Here is a 25,283-nt window from a genome sequence, read left to right as displayed (position 1 = left end):
AAATGCATAAAGTGTTGTGGAACTCTTCTCTTTGTCCTTCTTTTCTTAATCTCACTTTAATAGCAAGTTCTAAACCAATTTAGAACATGTCATACATCACTTTGTCAACAAATCCCATTTAAATAGCTGAATGAATAATGTTTAATATGACATTTTCTATTATCTATTTTTTCTATTATTATTATTCTAATATGACAATTATAACTTAAGTTCTCTCAAATGCACATCACCAAAATATGGCTGGGGTTTTAAAAAGATTTCCTGGAGCTGCTGGATGCTGCAGCTTTTAAGAAAATACTTTGCAAAAGGTGAAAGTATTGAATTGTTGGGAACTATTTTCAGTGGCGGATTAATCCACACTTGGTGCTTATGGGTGGTCTTTGGTAGAGTTAAACAAACTACTACTAGACTGTGTGTTCTTGTTTGTAGGTCTCTCTTTAAAAATAATATAACGACTCTAATTTGGCCTCGAGATTAACTTGTAATCAGAGAGTTGAACTTACTTTTGCACCTCTCAGATATTCAGCAAATTTTCCTGAATAAACAATTATTTGTTTGATTGGGTTGTCTAGTTTCAGGACTAAAGTGTGTCATTAGCTAATAACGTGTTCCACATCTGTTTTAATGCTGCAAATAATTCACTTTCTTACCTGACTGGTAGTTTACGTCTTCGCCGCAGTCGTCAGCAGAAACCTTCTCATACTTGCCGTGACCTGCCACCACAAACTTATATTTTTTACTGCCGGAGCTCTCCTGAAATTCAGTTGATAAAACAAAGTGTATCAGAGAGAAAGTTAAGGATAATTTACACTGCAAGTTAAGCATTTATCGTTCAACTCATGCCAACAATCCCCGATTTCTTGCAAACTCTTTCAAATTTCACATTCGCAGAGCAGATTTTTGTGGTGCATATTTGTTTTTGTTGCCTCCACATTACCACCACCTCCCTGCAGATAAAACAGCAGAAATAGCTACAAAATCTGCATTTAATTTTAGATAAATGTCCAAGAGAGAAGGCAGAGCATTCTTGCATTCGTTAGTTATTACCTAGATTTTGCTTTTCCAGCTTTTCCTATGTCCTTAAATGTATTCATAATCATATTATTAAGTTTTTAGCCAGAATTATCATAGACTGGAGATCTATGAAAAAAAAAAAAAAAAAAACTTGCGCTTGAGAAAACTCATTGCAGCTTATGTTAGACAATGTGATTTGTTATTTTTACAGGCCTGAATAAGAGAAAGTATTCAGGATTTTTGCAAAATCAGGATACATTTTAGATGAAAATTTCATTCCCAGGGTAAGTTTTGTTTAGTGATGTCTTATTTATTGACATTGCAGAATAATATTTGATAAGGTAACCTTGCACTAGATCCTAAACCAAACACACAAGAATCAATCAGCAGATTTTGGTGTTAGTGAATACCTTTCCTTCTCTTCCAGGTGATATTGCATCACCAAGACTCTCCCACAAATTCTTCTTGTTTAAAACACCACCAGGTTTTATTTCCTGAAAAGAGAACAATCAACTCTGCATGAATGGAGTGCATATGAATACTGCTGCCACAAGGGAGCAGGCTTCCACTAACTGCCCCATCCAGTGTGGCTGGGTCAGTTAGACTACATACACAGATCAGCCACAACATTAAAACCATTGACAGGAGAAGTAAATAACATCAAGTCTATATTTGACATTGTTCACAGTGAGAGGTGTCCTCAGAATTATCCTTTATCCCTCTGAGGTGATTACTAAACGTGGAAGCAGAAAGTGTCATTAAGACGACCTGGTGAATCTGGGCTCTGCAGACCAACAGTGTCGAACGTCAGAAGAGCAATGTCAACGATGTGCATTCATTGCAATCAGGGAAACTCGTGGAGAAAAGTGTCAGACTCACTGCTGGTTTGGAGGGCGAGCTGCACCTGCTGCCATCGTCACTTCCTTTCACCCACTGGTTGATGAGATCAGCCACGCCAACTTTTAAAGCATCAGCATCCTAAGACAGAAGTGGAAAAAAGCTTTTCTGGCATCAGTTGAGTTTATTTATTTTGCCTCTCTGACCTTAACTTCATTTAGTTCTGGTTGATCTACAAAACATGCTTGATGCAATGTGTACATGGAACCTAAGGGAAACTTTTTCACCGTGCATCCATTGTAAATATAAATATATATTTTAACCTCTTAAGCCCTCGGGTGCTGGGAGGTGATGCTCGCCTTGAAAGACAAACCCAAAACAAAACAGGAATAGCTTCAGAGAATGGATGCCAGTGATACTGCACCTGATTAATCTGTGTTTATCCGTGCCTAAAATTTATTATAGATTAGATAGTAGAAACAACAATATCAGGGGTGTCATCAGAGATGCCACTGATCTCATTCAGCATCCCCTTGACTATAACTGGACCAAGAGTTTTGGAAATACCCAAAGCACACATATTCTACGAAGGTCATTGGCCATTTGGATAACAAAAGTACCAAAAGTGTGACAAATTGGGGTTTTACCTTGAAGGTGCACACAATTCAACATTTGAGCATTTTAATTAGCCTTTACATCATCAAATTCTGCCATTGTGCACATTATAAAATCCCTAAAAATATCAATATTTCCTCTATATGACTGTTGTGCCCATATAAACATCCCAGAGTCATCCCAAATATTCATCCAGGCTTGTTGCAACTTGTTGAAGTGGCTTAGTGGCTAGAAAACACTGGAAATGTGTTTTTAGTACTAACATTTGCACACTAGATGGAGACAAAAGACCAATGCAATGTAGGAAATTGGTGCACAGGGCTCAGATTCTGTCAGGCAAGTCACCATGTGGTGCATACCTGCTGGAATAGTGTGTGGATAGGCTCAAAAGGTAATAAAAACTATATAAATTGCATTTATTGTAAACTGTATCTGGAATTTCCGAATAGTTTAGAAGCTATTTTAAAGAGATAATAATCAGACTTATATTATTATTAATCAGTAATCACCAAATTAAATATATAATTTCTCTGGAACCACTGGTAACTGCAGAAGCAAGCCTGAGTTATGATACATTTAAACAAGGTTCTTATCAACCTTAGAGAGACTGACGGATGAAGGATTTTGGTTAAACGCTTCTCTGGCCTCAAACAGGTTCTTCTTGGATGCGACTGGTTCGGTGGGACTCGTCAAGTCTGTCAGCACCTGACAGCCTGATCTGCCTTCCTTTGCAGACACCTGAGATAAAAAAAAGAAAGTTTAGATATTATGCTTGAGGGGGACCCGTATTTTATGTCGGATAAGAAAATATAATGGGAAGAGAAGTATCAGAAATATCAGACTCTGTTCTCACTCAAGAAAGAAACCTGAAGATAAAATCGTGGCGAGTCTAAAGCCCACAAATAGTTCATTGTTCAAGAAGAAGAAGGAAAAAGTGGTTTTACCTCGATTGCATGTGTGTACTGTTCCAGCTTCTTGTCAATCTTGGAGACAGGAACTGGAGGCAGCGTCTTCTTTATGTTGCTGGTGCTTTGAAAGAAATAATAAATGATCTGACTGTTCATAATGACAGTATATTTCAGACTGGTTTTAAAAGTAGAGTGAGAATTTTGCTTTCTAGGAATATTCTAGCAGGTGGAGTGTTATTACACATGTTAAACCACAGTAAAGATGAGTCTCACCTTCTTCTCAGCGACTCTGTTCTCTCTGTGATCTGAGGAAAGATAAAAAAAGACAATCAAACCCACAAGAATTCACATTATTACTGTTTTTAAGATATCATTTTTTAATAATTCCGCCTTCTTCACACTTAATAATACACACACCCGATAATTCACAAATGTATTACGAGACAACATAAAACACATGGGATGATCATTTTATTTTGCATCCATGTAAACAGTTGAGCTGGAAAATCCTATCAGAAGGATTTTATTCGAGTTGAGAAACTGAACCAAGGTGAACCGAGGCGTTCCCACGGTACAAAAGTAATAAATGCACCCAAATCTTTGCATTCTGTTTCCCTTGCTTCTAAAAGGACCTGAATCTGATCTGTTCTTCCTTCTTTTGATAAAAATTAAGGGCACAAAAATGACTGAAGCAGGTTCACGTTCAGACAAAGAGACCTTTCACAGACAGAACTCACTTTGCATTTTCCATCTGGTGAGACTCGGCTGTTTGCTTCATCCTGTGAAGACACAAACTGAGCTTAGATATATCTCAGTGGTTTATTCTGTCAACTCCTGTAATCCTCAATAACTGGAATGAAGTCATAAAAGCTTGTAAAAGTAGTAAATTATCTGACAACAGAAGAAAAGGAGCTACTTTAAGTAACAACAGTCACTTGATCGAATGGTTTGTAGCAGGAACAAAGTTTAACGACTGGAAATTGAAATACGAAGGTTTGCATTTGAAAGCAAAAGGAACCAAACTACCAGCTAAAACTCCTGTATGAGACTGACAAGCAGTATATTATCACAGATTAGTGTCTAAACTGAGGAAAACAATGAGTCCAGGTGAGTGGAAGAAGTACTTACCGGGTAGAACTGTATGAGGAGTTTCTGTTGGAACAAGCATTAAAGAGACAGGAAGTGTTAGCACAGCACAGCACTGTAAAACGTCTTCATCAGTAATCATCACATTCATTCAGGAGGATGAGGAAGATAAAAATGAGGAAGAAGGAGAAGCGGAAGAGAAGGGGGAGGAGGAGGGTAAGAACAGGGAGAAAGTGCACCTCAACTGAAAATTTTCATAATGTACTTATTCGCACTAAAACAAAGGAAGAATCTGGAGATGTCGTTATATTTATAGTTTATTATACTGTTATGTTACAGGTCCGGCCCCCTTGAGATCAAACTGGGGTTGTACGTGGTCCCTGAACTAAAATGAGTTTTAAGCCCTGCTTTAGACCATAAAGAGTAAAAAGGTGGACGACATTACAGCTCCTCTAAAGTGAAGCCAAAGCAAGTAGAGCTCCCCCTGGTGTCTAGCTGCAGTATAGGTCATAAGCTCCACCCCGTCCATGTTAGTGGGCGGGACTTGGGCTAAACTAAAACACTAAAATACACATCAAATGAATAATTTTTTGCTCTTTAAATTGATTGCAGGTGACAGGAACTTTTGCAGCAAGAGTGGTGACTCACTCAGGCCCTTTTGAGGCATTTCTTGCATCTACACCTTCATAGGTGTGTAGGATTAGACCAATCAAGTCCATGCACTAGCTAAGGACGCATGCACTGGTTGGTGGGTGCAGAGGAGGGCGTAACACTAGACCTTTCTTTCACCCCATCACCCCGTTTATTCAGGTCGTCTCAACCAAATTCCACAACTACCAGCGTCTAGACTTCACAGGGTCCCGTCTTCATCTATGACTCTTTTATAAAGCTTCTTATTTGAATCCCTCAAGCTCCTGTTGCCTGTTGTGATCTCTCTCCTCATTGAACCTGTGTGTAACCGGCCTGAAACAGGACACTGCATTCTTAAGGAGACCCTGTAAAAAGCTAAATTCCTTCCGCAGACCACCTTTGGTTTTACGAGTTACCTTGAACGTGGGGCTCATGGGACCGTAGCAGTTCAACGTCTCCTCGCCTTCTCCGCCGCCGCCGCTGCCGCTGACGAGAGAACCAGCAGAACCTCTGTTCACCTCCTCCTCCTTTCTCCTCCTGTCCTGGCTCTGCACTGACCTCTAGGACACCATCAAAACATCGGCGTTAGCGTTTTACGAGCAGGTGCTGTCAGCTTTTAAATTCTTTTGTCTGATATGATTTCACGGTCTGTTCTTATATCCGTTCTTGCACATTGTGTCAAACTTCTAAAACCTGTAGCATACACATTGTCTTGCTTGGTGGCAAAGGACTAATGAATAACTGGCAAAAACTGGAATTTCTTACAGCGTCTTACATCATTGCTGCTTTCGTCAGGCCACACTGAATTTCTACACCCTGCGAGCCAAAGCTGCATTCTTTTGGTTTATTACTTTCAGATTTGAAGCCAAACTCTAAACTGCGTGTTGTGTAATAAGCATTGCATTTGTTTGATAAAGTCTTTTATGAAACACTAGGAGAAACAGGATAGTAGACTACTGCTTAGTTCTACGAGTAAGAGTCCAAGTCTATGTGAACGAGTTGGACAGAATGGAGAAGAGTGGTGGCTCCTGGATGTTATATTTTCCGTGTGAAGTTTTGGATCACACGTCGAAGTGACATTTAAATTTTACATGTGGCTACCCGTCCTGTTTCTTCTCGTGCAGAAATTAAATGCAGGCTGATGAAACAACGAGTAAGGCTGTAAGTAATCTAGTTTTCAGTTATGCTGCCAGATATTCATAAGTCTTTTGTCACCAAATAACAATAGCAATTGCACACAGCTTGAACTCGCTTTTTTACAAGCTGGAACCATAAATGTTCGACAGTAACGGTTGTTGATTTAGTACTTTGTGGTGTCATCGTTTCATATTTTTCTCCAGCAGAGTGAAATGCTGTGGAACTGATTTGGGATCAGTCTGACTCTTTGTTGTAAAGGCTTCCCCTTCTTGGGTTGAAAAATGAAGCTGGAAAAGTGGACGAGCCAAGAAGTGCAGTTCCTCAAATGTCCACTAGAGGCTGGCTCCGAAAGTGAGTGAAAACCTCATAGACGTCTGTGTTAAAACGTCCAATTTTACAGCAGAAATAAACATGTTTTGATCTCTGCAGCTCATTCATGACAACTGTACGGGGAAGAATTTTTCTACGACTCACTTATTTATATAAAGTCTTAATTGCATGATTAATTTAAGGGTGTGGCAGCTTTGTGTGACAGGTGGTTGTAATCCAAGGTCTACAGCTCTACTAACGCACCATTTTTGAATTACCTGGGAGTTTGGTGGAGTAAGACACTGCCAAGATGGCGACGGCCGGAGACACCACACTGAGCTTCGAATATGCTCTACAGGAAAACTACTTCTCCATTAAACTAACTGTTTTTAAACTCTCTGTTACAGTTTTTTGATAAGATAGTCTTCAAACTATCTTCAAGCATTTATCCTACCATTTGTTTGGTTTCTTGGAGATAAACCCGTAAATTGTGGCTTGCATGTAGTCAGGCCAACACAGACCTTTAAACGCACGGTTTGCAGCTTTTGTGGTTCTGCAGTCAGGATAGTTTCCTTTCAGATTAGGTTTCTAGCATGTGGAAATGCTGCAGATATTACCTCATATGACCTACAGGTGTCGGTAATGTGCCAAGAAACACAGCAGTGCATGAGCAAAGGTAGAGAAGAAGACTGAAAGTTATAAACGTAAAGATTCAGCCTTTACTGAAAATGGTGTTTTACGAGGATGTTTTACTGAGATAGTCTGAGTATGGATGGGGGCAGTCCTAAACATCACACTGAGCTTCAAAACTAGACTAAATATGGTACGTGGTCAAGGAAAATCCTGATCTGCCGAAAAGGTTGAGGTGAATTATTTGAAAGCAAACCTTGACTTGCACCTCCTTCTCCTGCATTTCCTCCTCCTCCTCCTCCTCTTCCTCCCCATGTCTTTGCACCGTCCTGGGGTGGTAATCTTCCTTTGCTTCGCATGTGAACCTCAGTTCCTCTTCCTCCTCCTCATCTTCTTCTTCCTCTCGGGGCCTCTGTTCAGTCTCGGTCGACCTCCATGCCTTGCACTCCTGCAAAGGTGGCTGCGCTTGCTGCACTTCCTCCCTCTGCATCTCCTGCTCCACGTCGCCGTCCACTCTGCAGGCTCCTCCACTGTGAAGGAGATCAATCAACTGGTCAATGAACTGATTAAGTTACCAGGATAGAGAGAATACCTGTGAAGGTTCTCGTTCACCCAGGTCATGTTATATCCAAAAAGCTGAGCTGAAACAAAGATATCTGGACTTGTTAGGTTTCTAAGACAGTTCATCCAAGTAGCTTCTTGGTTGTAAATGCTCTAAAGACATGTGGGCATCCTAACTGGGCTTGAAGATGGACAGAAAAGAAGAGAGCAACAATAGGAGAATCATTCAGCTGTCCACCTACACCCAAAGGACAAAGGACACTCCTTTAAGGACGACCATATTTCAGCCAAAGAAGACAGATGGTTTGAAAGAAGAGTAAGGGAAGACATCCAAGCCAGGTGAAGTGATCCTTGACGGAGGAGAGCGGAGAACCCACCGTGGCTTCATCGTCCCTGCAGCCAGGTAGGACGTCCTGTCCACCGGTCGGCCTGCGGCGTGCTGCAGCCTGGCGTCCTGAGCCAGGAACACTGACGAGCTGTAAGACGTCCTGACTTCCTTTTTGTTGCTGGATGTCTGAAAAGAACAAGATGTTTGTAAAGCGAACACTGATGGAAATACTTGTGTTTTTGATCGATATTTACTCAACTCATAAGTTATTATAGTTCATCCTTTGGGGCACAGGGATACACAATAGGAACCTTTAGTTAACAATTACCTGTCATACACAGAGCCCTCTTGTAACACACCCAATCCGCAAATTGTTCGACTCTGCTAGAAATACAAGTGGTTTTGTTTCAAGACTTTATTGGTTCGTGTTGCGACACTCTTACAGACCTCTGGCATTAGATAAAACATGGAGGAAAGATATCCCAAATTTGAAAGCTACATTTAATTGGGATAGAGTATGGGTTGATGTAAGTTTAGCATCCAGAAATCCTGACCATCAACAAATACACTATAATTATATACATAGAATATACTTTACTCCTAGGAAGCTTCATTTGATGAAAGTTATAAATGATCCTACATGTACGTTATGTTCTTCCAAAGTGATCGGCAGTTATTTTCACATGTTCTGGGAGTGCACACCAGTGGCGGAATTTTGGAAAATGGTTGCCTTGAATCTGTCCCAGTTGTTCAAGATCAGGCTGCCTTGTTTGCCTGCCACACTAATTTTAAATGACTTGTCAGGGCTGGGTCTGACACTGGACGGGAGGAGAGCTTTGCTGGCGGGAATCACAGCTGCAAAAAAACTAATTGCCACACGCTGGAAACCTCCTCACTCACTTTCCTTCCGAGCATGGATTTTAACGTACCTGGACATTGTCTATTTAGAGTTGTCGACAGCTCGAGTACACGGAGCCAAAGAATCCGCAATAGAGGCTTGGAACTCGCTCCTAACTGTCCTCCGTGCGCTTTAACTGTAGTGTGTGATTAAGGCTATTGGAATCTGGATCCAGGGGGTGGGTGGATTGTGTTTGGGGTAATCATTTTATTTATGTATTTTGTTATTTTTTCTTTGACCTTATTACATGCACATGTAATTTATTATTATTTTATTTTATTTTATTTTTATTATTATTTTAGTTTTATTGTTCACTTTCATGTATCTATACAGTACGTTTATAAGTATGGGTATATATGAATACGTGGCTTATGATTTATTGTTGTATTATTGACTTGTACCTGTAAGTTTTTTCAGTATAAAAAAGAAAATAAAAAGTTGATCACAAAAAAAAACAATTACCTGTCATACAAACAACTGCAGTCATCTTTGTTGCACACCGTCAAAAGATTACGACCACTGACAGGAGAAATGAATAACATCGACCATCTTGTGACAATTCAGTGTTCTGCTGGGAAACTTTTGGACCTGGCATTCATTGGTGTGGGAGGGTTTGGCTGGTTCCTGTTCCATGATGCTGTTGTGATCATCGCTGAATTCTCGAGCCGCTTTTAACGGCAGAGTTTAGCAGCTGGCAGGAGTTTTGAAGCAGAATAAGGTCGAAACATTGGCGCCAGGTGCCAAATGTTGTCAGAGGCAGCAGAGACAAAAATGATATCCAAACTGAAAGCCTGAGCCTCAGTGATTTTCTAAGATTAAAATAATAACACAGTAGGTTCCTGACTACTGACATAATGTCTCCATAATGTTTATAACTCGGCTTTGTAGTTGATTAGATCAGTTATTAGTCTTTTATCTTAATCAGGACTAATCGCTCTAATCAGGATTTACAATCATTTAATAAAATGTTTTAAGATGGTTGTTATAGAAAAGCCACAAATCTAGAAATCTTAGCAAACATCAGAAACATCACTGGCTACATTTACACTGATAATACACCGATCAGCCACAACATTATGACCGGGAGGAGTAAATAACATTGACCATCTTGTGACAATTAAACCATAGAAGAAGAGGACGATGATGAGGTTGCTGCTGGAGTTAAACCTCAGTTAATCTGATTTTCGTTCAGTCTTCAAATATTTAGAGAGGAACAGCTCAGCCTTGAACAAAGACATGAACTGAAAGACCAAGATGAAGATATGTTTCTGGTGAGGCTAAACACACAAAAATAACTCACTGAGAAGGTCACATTTTGTTTTCAGAAAGGAAATAGGAATAAGCTGCTGAAGCAAAGCCCCAAGAACTGATCCGTCTCACTTTCTCTGGAGCTCGAGTTGAAACTTCCTCAGACCGACTGCTCAGCTCCGGCCGTCCTCTCTCCTCCTGTCGTTTCTCCTCCTCAGGGTCGGGCGGGGGTGCTGAGGGTCTCTGCCGTCCGGCCCTGCTCTCATCCTTCTCCAGCCTGTGGCTCCAGTCGCTGAAGCCTTCGTCCTCGTCCAGAACCAAGCAGCAGCGAGGCTTCAGCTCCTCGTCAGACCTGGAAACAGAGAGCGGTTTAGTGAGCTGGTCAATTAAATGAGCTTTCTGACGTGAAGAAGTCAGGCCGAGCTGAACCTTTCAAGTTCTCAATCAGCACACGAAAGACCCTTGTACAAGTATTAATCAGATGGTTCTCTAACTTGTGTTTTTGTGACTAATTAGTCAAGTCTCTTTTTTAAGACAGCAGTGGGGATGAATATTAAGCTGAACAAAGGAACAAAATGATTTACAGAGGCTTTATCTGCAGCTGCTGCTGAGTGTCTCAACCAGGTAACCTGTGTCTCTCGTGTCACACCGTTGAAAGATGGGCAGCAGGTGGCTGACGGAGCCTGGAGCTCTTAGCACCGTGGCAACAGAGACAGAAGCCATGGAAACGCCAAACAGAGAGCAACGCTGCCTCCTGTTTCACCTCAGATCAGCAGACTGAGTCTCAAAGGCAGTTAGTGAAAAGATGAAAGTGGACATAACATTATGACCACCTTTCGTTACAGTGCATCCCACAGATACTTGATCAGTTGGGATCTAGTGAATTTGGAGGCCAGGTCAACACCTTGTGCTGTTCTTCATGTTTTGTCTGGTCTAGGTGGGTGCTACATGTCTAAGTAACATCCACACCAATGAATGCCAGGTCCAAAAGTTTCCCGGCAGAACTTCGAATTGTCACAAGATGGTCAATCTTACTCCCTTCTCCTGTCAGATAAGATAAGATAAGATAAGATAAGATAAGATAAGACTTTATTCATCCCCGTGGGGAAATTAGGGCGTTACAGCGGCAGGAAACAACAGTGCGAGATGCAGAAGATACAAAAAAATAGAATAGAATAAAAATAGAATACGGCCAACAAATATGTTATGTTCAAAAAATATTTACATATTGCATCAAAGAGATTCACAGTGTCTGGTCTGAGTTGAAACAACCAATTTGGATTGAGGAGTCAGTGGTCAGTGGTCATAATGTTGTGCCTGAATACTTATTTTCTGCAGTTGCATATAGTCATACATCAGGTCATGAAGGTAATGACTGAACCGGTGAACAGTTATGAACGTACTCCCCCCTGGAGGTTCCTCCACTGATGCCATGTCTCTGATCCAATCGACCAGAAGCTGTTGATGCAGCAACTTTCTCAACTCACTGGACCGTGAAGCTGAACCTCCTGATGAGACGAACCCTTTCCGCTGTAATCAGCTCTGCAGGTGATGAAGCTGTAAACATCCCGTCTGTGATCGGAGTGTGTCCCAACACTGAGATTCACACAGGATTGGATTCTTTGAGTCTCAAGCTGAGAAAAACAAAACTGTCCTGGAAGATGAATAACCACTTAATTGTTAACCATCTAACTGGTGTGGTATTAATTTAAAAAGCGTCACTGGATGATTTATATAACACAAGCTGCAACTTATAAACAGACTGTGCAGCTTACTGGGTACATGTTGAGGTGAAATCTTTGTTAATTTTAACATTTAGAAAGTTGAAACTGTTGTTTAATTATAAGGAAAGTTGGTGCATTTGTGTCACGTGTGACAGCGGGAGGTTGACGTGCAGACGGTGCATTTGCAGAAAACCGTCATTATTACTTAGACGAGCTACAAAAATGAGAAAAAGGAGTCCGTTATGATCTGCGAAGTTAAAAGAAATCATCTGACATGGGCACTGATGCCTCACAGCAAGAAGGTTCTGGGTTCTGATCCATCATGGGCCGGCTGGTTCCTTTCTGTGTGGAGTTTGCATGTTCTCCCTGTGTCTGCGTGGGTTCTCTCCAGGTACTCCAGCTTCCTCCCACCGTCCAAAGACATGCTGGTTAGGTTCATTGGTGATTCTAAATTGGCCGTAGGTGTGAGTGTGAATGGTTGTCTGTCTCTCTGTGTTAGCCCTGTGGTAGACTGGAGACCTGTCCAGGGTGGACCCCGCCTCTCGCCCCAATGACAGCTGGGATAGGCTGTATTTTTCCTTTAAATGTTATAGTACGTACAAATAATAACACAAACTTTGAGTCTGTTGACTATTTACAGAGTAGAGTGTGTTGCGGTGCGACAGCTTGTCAAACTCACTCTGTTGTGTTGTGTGTTGTGATGTCGTCGTGTTGGGGGGGTTCTGGCCAGGACGGGCTCCCCTCTCCCCTCTGCTTCTCCCTGGCCCTTCTCCGCCGCTCCCTCTCCACCTCCTCGGCGTCCTCCTGGCTCCGCTGAGCCGTCACCCTGGAAATCAGACAAACAAACTGGCTCTCAGCTACTTTATGACGTATTATTATTATTATTATTATCGTTCACTGATAAATGATATCGTCTATAAACTGAAAAGTCCAAACTGAGACATTCAGATGTTTTCTTTAGTCAGATTCTTCCTCAAGGATCTTTAAGGTCAGAAATATCATCAACCTCACAAACAGGCATACAAAACACTCCTTGTCTCCTCGTCGCATCAGAAAATCTGCACAATTCTGTCAAATGGGAATACATTCTGCATCATTTAAACATGTATAAAAGTACATAAAAGTATATGCATGCTACAGTCTGTCGTCTAAATGTTAGACAAGGTTGAGGTCCAGGCTCCGTGCGGGCCAGTCGAGATCTTAGACACAGAACAGTCTCTTTCTGGAGAGCCTGTGCACAAGTGTTTTGTAGCAGAAAGCTGCTTCATATCACTGTTTATCATCTATGACTGTTATCTACCCCGCAGCCATGCAAGGGCTGGAGTCTATTCTAAGTGGAATTGGGCAAGAGGCAATAGGGAACACCCTGCACTAACACAGAACATTCAAACTCCACAACGGCAGAAAGGCCTGCAGGTTAAAACCCCAAAGCTTTAAAGACGTGAGGGTCGTCTGAAATATCTCCTGAAATATCAGCGCATTGAGATTTCCTCTGATTGACTCTAAGAGGCTGAAACCGTCGTGAAGTGTGTGTCTTCTGCTCCATCGACTGCTCTACCCGTGCACCATTCACATTTCTTGTTCGTTAGCGTTGCTCTCTTGCAGCGGCGAGACGTCTCGATGGAAAAGTATGAGGTAATAATTTTAAAAAATCACGACAAAGAACCGGTTCTTTCACGGGACGCTCATTTAGTTCTCCTGTCCTGATCCGCTTTCGGTCCCAGTGGGCGGGACTCGACAACAATAACTCCTTTTATTGTCAGAGCACATCTGGTTGAGTCCGAGCCAGCTGCTGTGTTGTTTCACTTAATTTCAATCTCTAGAGGACGACTGAAGAGGAGGAGGAGGAAGAGGAGGAGGAGGAGGAAGAGGAGGTGAAGATGAAGAGACTGAGTGGAGGACAGACTTTAATGCTGCGTCTTGTCATACTGATGGAGGCCTGGAGCAAATCCTGTCACGGAATTTGAATTTTGGAAATATTTAGCCGGCCTTTAAAATGACTAAGAGTCTGACTTCACCTTCAAAATCTGAAGCCTCCAAAAGGAGATGCCAAAAAAATCTGTTTTATTGCAACTTGAGTCACAGTGACGCTGATCCAGCAGAAGGTAGAGATCCATTAGAGACAGCAGCTGTTACAGTATCCTACTGCAAACCGAATGATGTCAGTGTTTATTTAGTTTCATAAAACTGAGATCAGATCTCACGTGTTGGCTGGGGACGAATGTGGAGACGCATTTTAATGCCAGGTGTGAACTCAGGAAGTTAAGGCTGGCCACTGGTGATCGGATGTTAATTAATCTGATTGATTTCAACACGACTGAATACATACACCAATTGGGCATAAGATTATGACCATCTTCCTAATATTGTGTATGTCTCCCTTGTGGCGACCCATCAGAGAATGGACATGGGCCTTCTGAGGGTGTCCTGTGGTGTCTGGCAACAGAATGTTGTTAGTGGGGGGGGGGGGGGGGGGCTTTGAGGGGAGGGGCCTCTGTGGATCATCCCACAGATACTTGATCAGTTTGGGATCTAGTGAATCTGGAGGCCAGGTCAACACCTTGTGCTGTTCTTCATGTTTTTTTTTTAGTTGTTCCTAAAGTGTTTTTGTGTGTGTGTCTGTGTCAGGCTGCATCCTGCTGGGGATGGCTGCTGCCATCAAGGAGTGTCATTGCTATGGGGTGGGGGTGCCTGGTCTGGTCTAGGTGGGTGCTACATGTCTAAGTAACATCCACAACAATGAATGCCAGGTCCAGAAGTTTCCCAGCAGAACACTGAATTGAGATGGTTGACGTTATTTACTTCTCCTGCCAGTGGTCATAATGTTGTGGCTGATTGGTGTAAATGCAGTGGCCTTTATGATGTTTGCTAGGATTTCTGGATTTGTAGTTTTCCTATAACGATCATCTTAAAACGTTACATGGCCGATGAACATTTTATTAAATGATTGGAAAGCCTGATTAGAGCGATTAGTCCTGATTAAGATAAAGGACTAATAACTGATCTAATCAACTACAAAGCAGAGTTAGAAACATTATGTCAACAGTCAGTAATGTAGAAAACTCCCTCTGCTGTGTTATTATTGTAATCTTCTTAGGAAATCACCGAGGCTCATGTTTTCAGTTTAGGTATCATTTTGTCTCTGCCTCCTCTGACAACATTTGGCACCTGGCGCCGATGCTTCGAGCTCATTCTGCTTCAAAACTCCTGCCAGCTGCTAAACTCTGCCGTTAAAAGTGGCTCGTGAATTCAGTGATGATCACAACAGCATCATGGAACAGGAACCAGCCAAGCCCTCCAGCTTGTTTGTTCTCATTAAGAGAGTTCATAAAACACGCAGGCCATTTGTCTTTTGTTGATCAGTTCAATGCAAAACTCTGTGATTAATGTTCCCAACATGTCAAAAGGCTTGGTTCATCAGACCGGAGGAAATCGCTACGAAAAAACATTTTAATGTGCATAAAATAAAACAAAAACTAAATATAAAACGCTGCTGATGATGAGAGCACTGATCTGCTCTGAGTCAAACATGCCGTGGTCATAATTATGTGGGAAAGTGACCTACATAAGATCATACTCACTAGAGATGAACTAAGAGCCTTATTGGCAGGAGTCAGTAATAAATTGATTTGATGTGTGACAGGCCTGTTTTCGCTCCTCGGTCAGGACATTTTTTTGTGGGGGGGAACGGATCAACTGGGGATCAGGTTCGATCGTCTGGACCTCATCATTGCTGCTTGAAGGAGAATGAAATCCTTAAAGGAACATGTTGATGAGCTGCATGCTTTAGCAGCGTAGCTTCGTTGCAGCACATGTGAAACAAACCAAAAGCAAAACATTGTCAAACTGATTCCTTTTCTTTAGCTGCTGGCGGTCCTTTACTCTATTCTCTGCACAAGTAAGTACGGGACATTAGACAGTTGCATTAGTTAATACACTACCTGGGAAAAAAAAAAAAGTCGCCACAAAAAAAAAGGTCACACACTCTAATATTTCGTTGGACCTCCTTTAGCTTTTATTACAGCACACATTCTCTGTGGCATTGTTTCTATAATCTTCTCCAATGTCTCCAGATTTATTTCCATCCAGTGTTTCATTCATTTTTCACCAAGATCTTGTATTGATGATGGGAGAGTCTGACCACTGCACAAAGCCTTCTCCAGCACATCCCAAAGATTCTCAATGGGGTTAAGGTCTGGACTCTGTGGTGGCCAATCCATGTGTGAAAATGATGTCTCATGCTCCCTGAACCACTCTTTCACAATCTGAGCCCCATGAATCCTGACATTGTCATCTTGGAATATGATCCATTGATGGAATAACCTGGTTATTCAGTATATTCAGGTAGTCAGCTGACCTCATTCTTTGATCACATAATGTTGCTGAACCTAGACCTGAGCAACTGCAGCAACCCCAGATCATAGCACTGCCCCCACAGGCTTGTACAGTAGACACTAGGCATGATGGGTGCATCACTTCATCTGCCTCTCTTCTTACCCTGATGGTTCTCCACTATCCTTCCAGTTTTTAATAATGCGTTGGACAGTTCTTAACCCAGTTTTAGTAGTTTCTACAACCTCCTTAGATGTTTTCTCTGCTTGATGCATGCCAATGATTTGACCCTTCTCAAACAGACTAACATCTTTTCCACGACCGGATGTGTCTTTAGACATGGTTGTTGAAGAAATGAGAAGCTACTCATTGCATCAGTTGGGGTTAAATAACTTGTTGCAGCTGAAAGATAATCACCCATGCAGTAATTATCCAATAGGAAGCTCCTACATATTTGCTTTGCTTGTTTGCTTAGTTAAATCCAGGTGGCAACTATTTTTACACGGCCAGGCAGTGTATTTCATTGCTTTAATGCAATCGGATAAACTCCGCCAATTTATGCGGATGGTTTGCCAGTAAAAAAATATGAATATGAGTCACAAAAAATAGAGTAACGGAAAATGAGTCATTAGAGATGAGTTGGGTGAGTAAAATCGAACATGTTGCCATTTGGTGAAAATCTGCAGATGCACTGATATCACCCAGTGTTTTTATCCTTGAGGTCTCTCTGCTGTTCTAAAGGCAGATGAACTAATACTTCAGTTACTCTGAAACTTGCCACATCATTCTTCCTGCTCACCCCCATCTCCTTAAAGTTAAATTCAGGGTTTTATGTAATTTGTTTTCCTAATTACGGGGATGGTGACTGGATCATGTTCACGAGTAATGAGGTTCGACGAGTAAATGAAGTCACGGTGAGGCGGTCAGAGTGATTGCTTGGTTAAGATTTTATAAAACCACCACTTAGGTGTTTTCCTGAATTTCCTAACCATCAAGTAATGTCTTCTATATTTGTACATTACACCATTTATACCTTTAACAGTATAAATGGTGAAACAGAGATCTACAGTAACGCTTTAAAGTTCTTTTTTTTTTTTTCAAGATTCAAGATTTCTTTATTGTCAATTTCCCAACACGTTCACGGCGTACAGAAAAATCGTAAAAACGTTTCTCTCTCTCTCGCACATACGAATAAATAAACATTCTGGATATCGAAAAATATAGGAAATAAATAGAAATCAGCCTATGTACACAGTGCAATGTATGGTTGCAGCTTGGGTTTACCCAGTAAGGGTGCAAATGTGCAGTAAGGTGCAGATAACTGTCAGGTTAGAGTCCTTGAGTCTTTACACATTATGTTTTGGTGCCGTTCAGAATTTTCTACTTTTCTGCACAATTATTTTTTTAAGTGGAAGCCCTGAATCTAGACAAAGAGATGCCAGTCAAACAAATCAGACAAAAATATTACACTTGTGTATTAGTTCATTCAGGAAAATGAGCCAATATTACATATCTTTGAGTTTGAGAAATACAAGGTAAATTCAAGGTCAAATTAGAGTCCATGTGTTCAGAAGTGTTCAAATCAATGTAATGAGACGCAGGTGAAAAATTTGGGATTTGTCACAAGTGTATCATGGCACGGACAAGAGGCTTTCTGAGGACCACAGAAAAAGAGTTGTTTTTGCTGTAAAAGAGAATAAAGAGAAAGAAAATAAAGAATGCGTTGAATGTTTAGGAAGGGCCAAGTCAAAGTCCTGACCTTAATCCAATAGAAATGTTGTGGAAGGACCTGAAGCAAGCAGTTGATGTGAGGAAACCCACCAACATCTCAGAACTGAAGTGGTTCTGTTCTGAGGAATGGGCTAAAATTCCTCCAAGCTGCTGTAGACCACTGATCAGCAGTTACCAGAGGTGCAAAATAACGAAGTACAAATACTTCATTACTGTACGTGAGTACATTTTTCAGGTATCTGTACTTTACTTGAGTATTTCATTTTCAGATTTTTTTTTTTTTACTTTTACTCCCTACATTTGTAGACAAATATTGGTACTTTCTACTCCTTACATTGGAAAAACAGGCTTGTCACCTTTTTAACCTCCTCGGATGACAAGACGTAAAATACGTGACATGATCGGACATGACTAGAGCATCGGACTAGAGAGGGAAAGTTGAAGAATAAGAAGAGGGACAGACCACTGAAAGGTGTTGAATGAGTGGAGAGTTAGAAAGAGAACCTCCAGAAACATGGAGGAAGGAAGTGAACCGGGGTGTAGTGCCGACGGCGACGCTTCAGAAGACATTCCACATCCACGGCCTTATTTAAGAGAACTGTTCGATGTTGTCGGCTCCAAGAATGATTTTTTTTCCCGTTTTGATTGTATATAGCTAACGCTAGCTAGCTCTCGGTTTAAAAAAACAACAACCAAATCACCCTCAAATTTATTATTAGAAATGATCCAGATGCTCATGCAGGACCTCTGGTCAGTTCAGTCAACATTATTCTGTCAGAACTTTTTTCATTTTGCAAAATTATCAATGGATGTATTGTGTCATTAATGGCAAAATCGTTTTCACTTTTTACTTAAGTACATTTCAGAGCCTGTACTTTCTTACTTTTCCTTCAGTAAAGGAGTTGAATCAGTACTTTTACAATATTTTTTTTTTTACACAAGTAGCCGCACTTTTACTTAAGTACAGAATGTGAATACTTTTGCCACCTCTGGCAGTTACTGGAAATGTTTAGTTGATGTTATTGTTGCACAAGGAGGTCATGATACTGGTTTCATTTGTTTTATTGGTGATTTGTTGTCTTTGTCTACTTTCAGGACTTACATATAAAACACTTGTAAGCTGCGCTGTATACGTGACACGACATGCAACAGTTGTTTGGTTAGCTGCGAACTGAACCGCGGACATTGCGGTTTTGTGGTCTGGGCCACAGAGGAACCATAAAAATAGTTTACTAATGATGTCGACGCCATGAGAGGATGTTTCAGCAAAACAAATAAAAAATGTTGTCAGTGATACGCCAAGTATCCACACTTTAGTTAGATAGCGAGAAACTGTCAGATCAAGTGGTTTTCTGGAGCACATTTAACCGTTTCCAAATTCCAGTAAAATTTCATGTTGAAAGCTCAGCTCTGCCTTTCTCTGGAGGGGACGGTAGAGTACAGGTGGAGACGAGGCAGCTGGCGGTGGGATAGACCCTGAATGAGTGGAGGAGCATCGTCACACACTCAGCCAAAAGAATAAACACTGACAGCTGAAACAGGTGTAACAGGAAATGCACGCAATGTACTGACAATCTTCTCCGTTGCAGAAATAACTGGAGACAAACTGCTTCCCTCATCTGCTACAGGACATTGTGTTGATTTCCGTTTTTCCTGTGCAGAAGCGTATCGTCTCCGCAGGACAGTCTGGACTACACGGTGTGTTTAGGGTCTGCTGGGACATTTAACGTGATGCCATGAAGCCCGAATGCGAAGCGAGTAAATTACGGAGGGGATCCGTCTGATATGCATCACTTTTTCCACCATTTACACAATGAGGCAATGGAGGCCTGGAGGGAAAACGGCATTTTCTTTTCTGTGTGTGTGTGTGTGTGTGTGTGTGTGTGTGTGTGTGTGTACTCGAGCAGGAGGAGGGAGGGGGGGGGGGGGGGGGGGGTTCACGACTCAGCCAGATGATGTCATGGCCATTAAGGAAGTTGCTGCTATAAAAGAAGCCATTGAACTCAGAGCTCAGTGTCATATTCGGTGAAGTCACACAGCAATGTTCCACCACTCAGAGGAAACAAGAAGCTCTCTGACAATGAGGAGCTGGAGGTTTGGAGAAAACGACACAAGGAATTAGGCTCCTGGGCCGATTAGGCCGGTGGAGACCAGTGTAGTTACAAATAACAACAAGGGTGGTTGAATTGAAAGCGACTACCACGATGAGGATCATTTGAACGGATGCATTTAATCCAGTTACCAAGCCTCAATTTAGTCATAGAAGACAGATCTATGTCACATTGGGAAACCCGTCTCTGGACGGGGGAGGTGGACCGATTTATAATCTGCCATTAATTTAAAATTTACTCAACATCTTCAATAAGTTTCACCCTCGTTCGCAGCTTGAGACCGGAGTCACCGGACACAAACACTACCAAAACAGATTCCTCCAATCACAGGTGGATATCTGATCATAAACAGACCCTAATCATGAGAGTTTCGGTTGGGTAACACCCACAGATGTTCCTTTTTAAACCCCAAACCCCCCGAGTGTTTTAGAACTGAAGAAGATACTTTGATGAAACGTCTTCGAGAAAATCTAAAAGTCCAGATGCAGCTGGTTTCAGCTTTGTTTTATGGGGAAGGTTGGAAGAAGTTGAAGTGGGAGAACACTTGTGAAGATTCTCAGTTTTGCAAGTCACATCAAATCTGGAAGACAACTGGACTGATTCAGGGAGTTTAGATATTGAGTTTGTTTGCAGTGCCCTGATCTGCACCAACTTCCGTTAGAGCTGAAGAAGCTACTTGGATGAAACGTCTTCGGTAAACTCTACATATCCAGTTGCAGCTTGTTCCTTGGAGATTAGTTTTAGGTTGTGGAGCTGCCTGAACAAACTCGCAGTTTCATGACATGAGACACTTTGTTATTGCGCTATAAGTTTCAGTTTTACTCAGTTTTCATGCAGTTTCATTTCAGTTTTCTGTTTAACTTTGAAAGGTTCTTGCCACATTACTTCCTTTGCATTTTCCCAACTAGGGTGACAAATATGTTTTGCCATTCATGCCATTACATTTTTTTTTTTCAAATACAAAAGTCTCAAAGTCAATATTAGATTTTTTAATTCAAGTTTTTGTTTTCAATGCATTCAGTGCATTTTCTATTGGTTAATTGTTTCCTGTCCGTGGTTTACCTTGCCTGCAGGCAAAACCCAGGGCTAAAAAACAAACCTTTTACAAAACATTAACCTCAAACAAAGAAATTATTATAATTTTATAATTATTCTGAAAGAAAACATGAGTAAATGTAATATTTATCTTTCAGAATGGGAGTTGCATTCACTTTTTCTGCTGTCAGAATCTTATTTTACTTATTATTATATTAACTTGCGTCATGATGAAGACTGAAGTCGCTTGATTGACACCTGCCTCAATCAGTCCCCACTCTTTGGCTCCGTTTCCCCAAATTTAGATTTTATTGCTTTAAAAGCATGGGGTGAAAGTATGATATAGATACTTAAGTCAGGTTTTCTGCTTGACTCAGTTTTTCCAGAACACAAGTCATTATGGAGCATTGTTTTACTGATTTAGAGGGAAAAATAAGTCCACATCCAACCAATCAGAGCCATTTTGCTGTAAACAAACTCATCTCCACGCCACTTAGATGACATCGCTGTTACTCCTCTCTCCTTCTCCAAATGAAGCCCACCCAGATCTCTGCAGGAGCACAATCAGTTCCCAGTGGAGAGGCTTCCAGGCTAGTTTCCCCACAGCGTGTGCGAAGACGCAAGTTCTTCCATAAAAATCTGCTTCAGTTTTTGTCGCGAAGGTGTTAATTACAGTTTTATGTTTTAACACTGAGCTCATAGTAACGGTGATCGCACGTGTTTCTAATATCGTGCCTCTGTAGGTAAATGACATGAACCTTAGAAACACCTTTTTTTTTTTTCCATGTGCAACACCTCTAACTATGAGCTCAATATTAAACTGAATCTAAATGTCAGCAAATGTAGGTTTTGTGGAGTGTTTTATGTGGTCGCGCGTGGGAGGTTTAGCATGCGTTACATATTTTCAGTGCACGTTTTATGCATGTTATTAGGTTTTATGATCGGTTACATGTGTGTGCTATGTGTGTTGTTTGGCCGCAAGACAATAAGTCAGAGTAGATATATAAAGACAGCATTTGTGCTGCAGTCATGAACGTAAATACCATTGTGTTTTTGTTTTTTGACACAAAATGGAGACATAAAAGTTAAATTTAGGTAAAGGTGACAGATTCTGGGCGGAGGGGAAAAGACAGGGTCCTGTCAAAGCCAAGTCCTCCACTGAACCCCCGAAACAAGCCCCTCGTTGCACCTCTAACCCAGCTCATAAAGAAACTTTAAAGCTGCAACCGTGGCCCACAGGACGTCAAGTGGCAAGAACAAGAGTTTATATTTCTTCTAATCGTGCAAACTGCTTCTCTCAGTTTAAGGGTTGTTCCACTTGCAGAATATGAGCATCAGTCTGTTATATTACCAGCATATGATCCAGGTGGTTTATGGATGCTAGAAGTCTCAATACTACACTGCACTGCAAATATAATGAAACATTTTCTAATTAAAGCCGCCTGGATTTATCTGTAAATAAAACTACACCACAGTTAAACTTGAGTAAATTAGCTTCTCTTCCCTGGTTCATTAACGTTTCAGTATTTAGTGACGGCTGAAGGAAAGCTGGAATTAATCATGCGCTGATAAATTCAAAAATGACAAATCAAATTAAAAGTCTAATAGTGCCTCCAGAGAAAGGCAGGTCATACCTGCAGGAGAGCAGGTACGACCCTGACACCGTTAAAACCCTTCGCCTCTCACCTGATGAGGTTCTGCAGGAGCTGTCTGCTGGAGCTTCTCCTCCTGATGGGCTCGGACATGGTGGACCAGGGCTGCTCCTGGGTCAGGTCTTGGTCTCGGACGTCTCTCTCTACAGCTGCTCTCTCTCTCTTCTTCTTCTCCTTCTCCTCCTGCCTCTGCAGCTCATGTTGGCCTCTCTCTCCCTTTCTCTCTCTCTCTCTCTCTCTCTCTCTCTGTTTAGTTGCAGATCTCTCCTCCCTCCATGTGGTTTTCATTGAAGCATTTTGCCACCCCCCACCAAACCACCTCCTCCTCCTTTCACCATAACAGGGGTCATGTGACTCTCCCAGGGGAGAAGTAAGATGATATCATATGAGTGGATTGGGGACAATGTTATATTGATGTGTATTGTATTTTGTGAGGGGGATCATGCTGGGAGGCAGCAGTGAGTGTCAATACATTGCTCAATACATGCACAGAGCCCCGGTCTGTTACAAGAGGGCAGGCACAAATGATCCTTTAATGTGTTTAATTTAATATCTTGTGTCCTGACTGGTGATTTAAGTTCCTCTAAAGAGCCTGAAAGCAGTGGTAGGTTTCAACCTTCTGCACATGTGTTCAATGTCAAAGGTCAAACTGACTTCTGAGTTTTTTTCAGTTGCACAGAAATCCTGCTGTATGTGTGTGCAAAAAGAGATGGGGCAAACTGATAAAGAGGTCCAGCTCCATCCTGTCCATGGCCGTCCTCTGAACTCAGTGGAGCAGGTGAAGGGAGAGGAGGATGTTGAGGCTGTCAAACGTCAAGAACAACCCCTCTCACCCTCCTGTATGAGACAGGTGAGACTTTAGGAAGCTCCTTCAGCCACCGACTGCTGCACCCACAGAGCAAGAATCAGAATCAGAATATTTTATTAATCCTTCGAAGAAATTATTTTGTTGCTGTTGCTCCCATAAAGTGACAGTTGACGGAGCAAATACAACAGAATAAAGATAGTACAAAAATATATAAAAAATAAAGTAAGATGCATTTAAAGTAAAAGAAATAATATTGCACAAGTATTCACAATATGCAGAGGTAGAGGTTGCAAATAAATTAACAGCATCTTAAGTGTTAAAGGTGTTAAGAGTGACCAACACTCAGCAGGAGGAGTTATAAAGTTTGATGTCCACAGGCAGGAATGACCTCCTGTGGCATTCTGTGGTGCATTTGGGTAGAATGAGTCTGTTACTGAAGGTACTCCTTAGACTGGCCAGTGTGTTGTGGAGTGGGTGTTGCGGATCACTTTGTTGAGTCTATTAGTGTCTGCCGCTCGCAGCCTGCTGCCACTTGCAGCATGCAACAGCATACAGCAGCGCACCGGCCACCACAGACTCATAGAACATCCTCAACATTGTCCAACAGATGTTGAAGGAAATCAGTCTCCTCAAAAAGTAGAGGTGACTCTGGCCCTTCTTGTAAAGTAGCCTCAGTGTTTTTTGACCAGTCCAGTTTATTGTCAATGTGCACTCCCAGATATTTGTAGTAAGTAAGGAGCTCTTTAGGACGTCCTTTGTCCCCTCATCAGTCAGACTCCTTAACATCAGCGTTTCTTAGCTCTGCTGCTGCTCAGCTTCTTTTCTTGGACATATAATCACGATCAGAATCAGCTTTATTGGCCAAGTATGTGTGCACACACACAAGGAATTTGACTCCGGTAACTTTCACTCTCTTGTACAAAAACACAGAACTTAAAACATTGAAGAATAAAGGATAAGAGCAGATACATACAACGGTCCACTCTGTGACTGCTCAGAGTTCGTCAGAGCGACACCCCGGGGGTAGAAACTGTCTTTGTGGTGAGTGGTTTTGGCGTACAGTGCTCTGTAAACAGATTGTATCAGGGGTGTGAAGGGTCTGTGGAGATTTTACCAGCCCGCTTCCTGACCCTGGACCGCTACAGGTCCTGGATAGAGGGAAGATCAGTACCAGTAATCATCTCTGCAGACCTGATTGTTCTCTGCAAAGAACGTAATACATCTGTCTATACCGACTCGTCCCTGTCACTACCTCATATCTTTTTGGTGCAATACTTGGTGCAGCTCCTCTTGGAGTTTGTCTTTATTCATGATATTCATGGATGTCATTATATAAATTCATCCTCCTACCACTTTAACACTAGTTGTCGTTTTTCAACTTTTTATTAGCTGCTTAAACCTGATGCAATATGTAAATATTTTTTGTGCCTTAACATTTTACCTTTACTTTACTTTTATATAGTTTCTCTAGTCTTACCTTATTCTATTTTTTGTATTTTTGCACTTTTGTTTCTGGCCACAGCAACACCTTCATTTCCCCACGGAGATAAATAAAGTCCTATCTTATCTTATCTTATCTTTCATTCTGATTCAGGGACTAATTGACTGAATTAGAACAGAATTGAATTTTGTTTAAATGTTGAATTTAACTTCGGTTAGGTCCATGTTCATGAACGTTCTGTGCAACAA

The 25,283-nt window shown here is 41.5% G+C and overlaps 1 protein-coding gene across 1 annotated transcript in view; it reads right to left on the bottom strand.

The window, feature by feature from the left end:
* LOC311485564 (uncharacterized protein) overlaps positions 1-22,992 on the bottom strand; it is a 31,556-nt gene extending 8,564 nt beyond the window's left edge. Inside the window, exons 1-14 of the mRNA XM_084541058.1 lie at positions 22,821-22,992; positions 12,605-12,751; positions 10,334-10,553; positions 8,105-8,241; positions 7,423-7,696; positions 5,507-5,650; positions 4,503-4,526; positions 4,112-4,153; positions 3,648-3,679; positions 3,411-3,495; positions 3,064-3,204; positions 1,894-1,992; positions 1,425-1,508; positions 651-753 (exon numbers count right to left, since the gene is read on the bottom strand). Of these exons, the coding sequence (XP_084397184.1) occupies positions 651-753; positions 1,425-1,508; positions 1,894-1,992; positions 3,064-3,204; positions 3,411-3,495; positions 3,648-3,679; positions 4,112-4,153; positions 4,503-4,526; positions 5,507-5,650; positions 7,423-7,696; positions 8,105-8,241; positions 10,334-10,553; positions 12,605-12,751; positions 22,821-22,879 (1,591 nt within the window). The 5' untranslated portion in view covers positions 22,880-22,992. The remainder of the gene's footprint in view (positions 1-650; positions 754-1,424; positions 1,509-1,893; positions 1,993-3,063; positions 3,205-3,410; positions 3,496-3,647; positions 3,680-4,111; positions 4,154-4,502; positions 4,527-5,506; positions 5,651-7,422; positions 7,697-8,104; positions 8,242-10,333; positions 10,554-12,604; positions 12,752-22,820) is intronic.
* Between the last annotated feature and the right edge of the window lie 2,291 nt (positions 22,993-25,283).

The sequence above is a fragment of the Chelon labrosus genome (genome assembly GCF_963514085.1).
Source record: "Chelon labrosus genome assembly, chromosome: 3".
NCBI classification, from domain to species: domain Eukaryota; kingdom Metazoa; phylum Chordata; class Actinopteri; order Mugiliformes; family Mugilidae; genus Chelon; species Chelon labrosus.
This window is presented reverse-complemented; position numbering and strand designations above follow the sequence as displayed.